General features: G+C 52.9%; 1 protein-coding gene across 1 annotated transcript; it reads left to right on the top strand.

The window, feature by feature from the left end:
- Window positions 1-1212: 1212 nt before the first annotated feature.
- On the top strand, window positions 1213-2008 carry LOC147961798 (citrate-binding protein-like). Its single transcript, XM_087536755.1, has 2 exons — window positions 1213-1488; window positions 1610-2008. Exons 1-2 carry the CDS (start codon window positions 1213-1215, stop codon window positions 2006-2008), a joined length of 675 nt encoding a protein of 224 aa, XP_087392881.1.
- The last annotated feature ends 288 nt before the right edge of the window (window positions 2009-2296 follow it).

Raw genomic sequence — 2296 nt, 5'->3', positions numbered from 1 at the left:
GACTAGCCTACCAGCCACGCGACTTGCTCCTCTAGCCAAGTCGCCTGTGCAAGCCAACCTCGCTCCAACGACTTGGCGGTTAGTCGGCGACTCAAAAACCTTGACCGTGGCTGAAAAAAGGGAAACTAAAAAGAAACCAATTTTATTTATTTATTTGCGGGGGAAACTAATTTGAATGATTGGACGTGCCATTACAAGTGTATGCTCGTGTGTGCCGTGACATGATTCTTGCATGAATGATTCATCAGTGATCAGTGTATAGAACCAGCCGATCTCAAAAGAAAAGGAAAAACAGCCGACACGGGCCGAAGTGGCGAAAGGGCCTTTTTCTACTTCTAAAAGATCATGAGCCGGCAGGCCCGTTAGCTGGACCACATGATTTGGATCTTGGGCGCTGTTGTTTCAACGCCGGGGGCCGGAGAGGGAGTTCTCGCGGAAGAGGAGAGGGAGAGAGGCGGGTCTCCCAGTTTTTCTTCGAACCCTAGCTCAGCCTGACTCCCTGTTTCAGTGGTACAGGAGATGGCGAAAGGGAAGAGACGAACAGGGTTTCGGAGGTCATTTTGTTCGATTTAAGTACACTCCGAGGACTGTTTTATAAATGTACTAGCAGCACTCCTTGTAGATGGATCCTGTCCCTTCCTTTCCAATCTGACCACTCATGTGCAGCTGGTGCTCCTGGTGCACGAGTTGGCTCGTTGCACTGGATATGTTCTATATCGGCGGGGAGCTGCAGCGACAAGTCTAACACTCTTGCAGGGCGTGTGGTGGGTGCGCATTCCCCCTGTAGCCATATCCGAAACGTCGGGGGAGGAAGACGACCTGCGGTTGCGGGATCCAAAGTTGGCTTTGGCAAAATCGGGTGGCGCACGCTCGACCGGCCGAATGCTGGGCCGACCGGCGCCTAGCGTCGGCCATTTCATCAAAAACAACAAAAGACCGCTGATGCTGCATCGATACCGACATGAAACGATGTACAGAAAAAGAAAAGCAATGGCAGGCGGCTCGTGAACCGACGAACGAGCCGGCCAGCATCCGTCGCTGCAGGCTCCGCTGGTTTTTATAAAGCATCCTGTCAAATGTCGAACAGAATAGCATAAACGTTCGGTTATCTGCCAACCACTGAAAAGAAATCAAGCATACGGCGCCACTATACATCCACAACCAAGCAGTCTAACAGAACGTGTTGCTATCGGAGCGGTAATTCCCTTGATTATGACCAAGCGCTTGCTGCCATGGATCAGTGTCTTGGTCGTGCTGTCGACGCTGTGGCGCTCGTGCAGCCCGGCAGCTGGTGCCGACCCGACGGCCGGCTTCATCGCCGTCGAGGTCACGGGGGACCGGTTCAAGCTCCACAAGCTGTACGACCTACCGCAGGAGCAGCGCTACGAGCTCCGTGCCGATGGCGTGCGGCGGTTCTGGGTCTACTGCGACGACAAGCCCTTCCGCGCCGGGAGCCCCACCAAGCCGCGCTCCGAGATCCTCCTCAATGTAGGTCGCATCAATCTCTCTAAACCAACCCTTCCCTCTCACTATGATTTCTGACAGATTAGCCATCGAGTTCTGTTAGTTTGACATGTCGTTTTTGGTTTCCCATTCCGGGGTGGAGCAGGTAACGTACAGCTCCGGGGTGTGGCAGTTCGAGGGGTACGGCTACGTGCGGGCCGGCACCACGGGAGTGTCCGTGATGCAGGTGTTCGGCGCGGCAGGCCCGCCGCGCAACACGACGCTGATGCTGCACGTCTACGGCGGACGGCTCGTGTACTACAACGATGAGACCAAGGTGGTCGACGACCACATCTACGACCGCTGGTTCAGGCTCAACGTGGTCCATGACGTCCAAGCGTCGGCCCTCACCGTGTTCATCGACGGCAACAAGAGGCTGGTCGTCCCAGGCTACGGCGGCGACCTCCACTACTTCAAGTTCGGGGTGTACACGCAGACAGATCCCTCGCACTACATGGAGTCGCGGTGGAGGGATGTCAAGGTCTACACCAAGACTCCCTACTGAAAAAATGTAGGAAATCAACCTGCGAGATTTCGGCATATAATTACTTGGGGACTGGAGTACATTTGATTGGCAAGTGGAAGAAAAGAATTTTGTATTAGTGTGATGAGGCAATGGATTAATGGATATGGTACATATGTCTCTATCTGCCATGAGAAATTAATGCAGTAAATGATGCGTGGATGTTTAGTAACTGATTTTGATCGTGCATGTTGCATGGATATTTAGTGCACGATTAATTTTGAAGGCGTCACAATTATATTGCAAAAAAATCAATCCACTGTTACATGC

Source organism: Triticum urartu, chromosome 7A (genome assembly GCF_056163025.1).
Source record: "Triticum urartu cultivar PI428250 chromosome 7A, HENAU_Tu73, whole genome shotgun sequence".
NCBI classification, from domain to species: Eukaryota; Viridiplantae; Streptophyta; class Magnoliopsida; order Poales; family Poaceae; genus Triticum; species Triticum urartu.
This window is presented reverse-complemented; position numbering and strand designations above follow the sequence as displayed.

What these genes read in the sequence shown, in the direction of transcription:
- LOC147961798 (XM_087536755.1), top strand. Translation starts at nt 1,213, where the DNA reads ATGACCAAGCGCTTGCTGCCATGGATCAGTGTCTTGGTCGTGCTGTCG. An exon ending in GCTCCGAGATCCTCCTCAAT is followed by an intron (nt 1,489 to 1,609) that starts GTAGGTCGCATC and finishes GGGGTGGAGCAG; the next exon opens with GTAACGTACAGCTCCGGGGT.